Source organism: Gavialis gangeticus, unplaced genomic scaffold (assembly GCF_001723915.1).
Source record: "Gavialis gangeticus isolate Ggan-Ray unplaced genomic scaffold, GavGan_comp1, whole genome shotgun sequence".
Lineage (NCBI taxonomy): Eukaryota > Metazoa > Chordata > Crocodylia > Gavialidae > Gavialis > Gavialis gangeticus.
In genome coordinates this window covers 25,896,319-25,899,426 of record NW_017729006.1, presented here as the reverse complement: position 1 = coordinate 25,899,426, position 3,108 = coordinate 25,896,319, and the positions used below count along the sequence as shown (strand labels likewise).

The 3,108-nt window shown below is 38.0% G+C and overlaps 1 protein-coding gene across 1 annotated transcript in view; it reads right to left on the bottom strand.

Moving 5' to 3' along the window:
- Positions 1 to 1,006: 1,006 nt before the first annotated feature.
- AVL9 (AVL9 cell migration associated) overlaps positions 1,007 to 3,108 on the bottom strand; it is a 59,111-nt gene continuing 57,009 nt past the window's right edge. The window contains exons 15-16 of the mRNA XM_019509010.1: positions 2,949 to 3,037; positions 1,007 to 2,223 (exon numbers count right to left, since the gene is read on the bottom strand). Of these exons, the coding sequence (XP_019364555.1) occupies positions 2,129 to 2,223; positions 2,949 to 3,037 (184 nt within the window). The 3' untranslated portion in view covers positions 1,007 to 2,128. The remainder of the gene's footprint in view (positions 2,224 to 2,948; positions 3,038 to 3,108) is intronic.

Below are 3,108 nucleotides of genomic sequence, written 5' to 3'. Positions count from 1 at the left end.
TGACTCCTAATAATCATCTTCTAGCCTACACTGGCCTAGAGGCCACAGACTGCCTTCACTACAACATGAAGTCTGAATACTTGAGGCTCAAGTCAACAAATAATATAAGGAACTGCTTCAAAGTTTCCCCCAAATAAGCATGCTATTTTCTAATGTGCATAATGCATGAAATCTTTATGGCCAATGAGAAGTCAAGGAAAGTTCTTCTACTCTAACCTAGCTTCTTTCAGAGGTATGTACATGTTGAGTGTTCCTGGTCTTTAAGACAACAGAATAATGGGAAAAAAGCCAAAGGGGACAGAGCTGAGCTATATTCAAGTACTGCAGAAAAGATACAGAACACTTATTTAGTTTAAAGCAATACAAGCAGTTAGTGAGTAACCATTATTTCTGTAGGAAAAAATAATGGCACAAGAGAAATATTTGCTTTAGAAGTAAAACCACTTGTATAGCTGTGAAATTTAATTTTAAATCAAGGGTTTCTACTTGTAATTAGTTTTTAAAAACACTGGCTTTTTAGGAAGCTGAGAGGAACAATGAAGATGAAAAACAAGGGAACAGAAGTGTCAGTGTATGGAAATTGGTTGCAAATGTGGCTTTAAATCTTTTGAAAGAAGCTGAATTAAGAGGCTGTCTAGTGATCTTAATTTTTAAGTGTGAAGTAGATGAAGAGCTACTGCAGCTCTACTCTTTCAAAGTGAAGGAGGAGATAGACATCCTAGATAACTACAGGCAAAATCCTAGTCCCATGAAAATGAATGGCAAAGCTCCCACCAATGTTCATAAAGACATGATTTCATCTTATAAGCATTCTTTATGAAGCGGAATGTTAAGTTAGAGAATAGGGGTTGAAATGCAGATGTTTACAGATTTTTGTCAGAGATGAAAGAAAGATTCAAGTTTGATGAACAAGTGCTCCTGTTTCAGGATATACTTAGATACAGACACATGGCATGTACTAAATACAGGATTGTCACCCCAGGTACAAGTGGCTATGCCATTTTTCTTTTTTTATGGCTCACCTTCAGATTTCTACAATAGCAGTTTTGCTTTCAAAATGAAAAGAGTCCTTACCTATGAAAAGGATATTCCCTGAGTAGATAAAGAAAAAAAATGAAAGCCTTAACCACATCTGGACAATTTTTACTCAAAAGTCTTTCATGATCTTCCTGGCAACAAAATGTTAAGTTTAAACTACTGTCCTTATTTAGTAGCAGTCTTGTATTCACTTGCATGTAACTGTTTATAATTCTGCTCTATTTGACCTGCTATATTTGTCCAGTGTTTGAATTCATATTTTTGTAGAGTCTATTCTGTTATGCATTTCCCTAAAGAAATCTCTTTAACTGGAATTTCTGCTCAAGTCCTGTGACAAGTTTGGTGGAAACATTCACCATTTCAACTAGTTAATATTCTGACCACTGGAATACAAATAACAACAAGAAACTGACTTTGCAAATGTCACAAAGGTTTGTGGGGATAGAAAAGAAAGCTAAATAGAGATGAACACACATATTTGATGATGGGGTATAAATCACATCAAGCAGCCTCAATCAGCAACAGTGCTGGATTTCATTTAAAACTGACAGCAAGAAGGGCTCAGCCTGGCCTGTGTTGCTAATTTTATACACACGCCCTTAGATCCAAATGTATGAATCAGTATTGTTACACTTCAGTTCTAACAAATATTATAGGAACTATCTGGCTATCTGAATTGTAAAATACAGCTAATTTACATAAACTTCTTCACTATTCAAGAAAATGTACACGTTTGAATTCAAACCTATATTCTGGCTTGCATCAAGCCTTGTTTATTTGTTAGTGTCTTTATGAAGGCTCAGATTTAAAGAAAAGGACTCATTTTAAAATAACTAACTGATGTACTGCAATAGAGCTTTATATGCCACTTTTATCCTCCCAATATTGGGGGAGAAACTCAAACTTACAGTGACACTGAAGAGTAACATTTCAGTTTTCTCTGTATGCAACAAACAACAACAATTTGGTCCTCCACAGCTAAGTCTCCATACCTACACTTTACTACAGTCTTTGTATAGCTGAGAAAGACCAGTACAACTGAAATACTGAGAAGCACAGTGTAAAGCCACTATTCATTCATGTGCTATATTCAGTCCCCGAGGCCTTGCGTTGACTGAGTAAAAGTGGAAAGCCACGAGGACATGGCTGATTTTGCACTGGTGAAGGCTCCTCCAACTGACTGACCTGCATTTTTAAACAAGAGAAAAGTTTACATAAAAAACCCAATTATACATGAAACTGAATGACTGCAAACAAGAGAGATTTAATTTACAATGCAAATCCAAAAATCTGTGCCATTAAGTGTGGTATCTTGGAATAAATGCTATGGTCAACCAGCAATAATTGGTCTCTGGGTGGCCTCCTTAGCCCTCAAGAGAGACTGAAGGAGCAGGCAGATCACTTCTATTTTGCATAGCTTGTTCCAAAATGCTGACAAAAGCCAGCACACTGGAAATTGTGTGGCAGGCTGATGGTCCATCCCACCACTAAATGTGGGGACAGATCCCTTAGCAGAGTCAAGATGGAGAGATGCTCCTTGTTAAAATGCAACGGACGTGTTAAAGCCTACTGAAGTCAATGGAGGCATACCATCAGAACAGCACAAACTGGGCAGAGGTAGACCACATGAGAATGTGCTGACAGTCGACTCTGCTTCAGAGTGCTCACTAAAAGTCCACTTCTGTGCCCCTCCTACATGCCAGGGAGGCACAGCAAGAAGCTGCACATCTACCTACCACTGAAATGCTTTACAGTGCAGCTGCATTTTGAAGCACTTCAAATTTACGTCTTGTCTCTACTATTAAACATGAAAGCTGCAATACTTGCAGATATATCTTCTGCATTAGATCTATTAGTATTAGATACTTCCTTAGTGCTCCAGGCTGGGGTTCAGTGAACAAATTTCTTACCTACAGCTTTTCCCGTCTGTACAACATTCCGGCTAGTGGTGGCCATGACATTTCCAATTTTTTTGCCACGTTCGCTATTCTGGACAGAGCTACATAAAAAAAGAATTGCATTAGTCTGATTACTTATTACTAGCTCAAGGGACAACCTCCCCACAAGCAT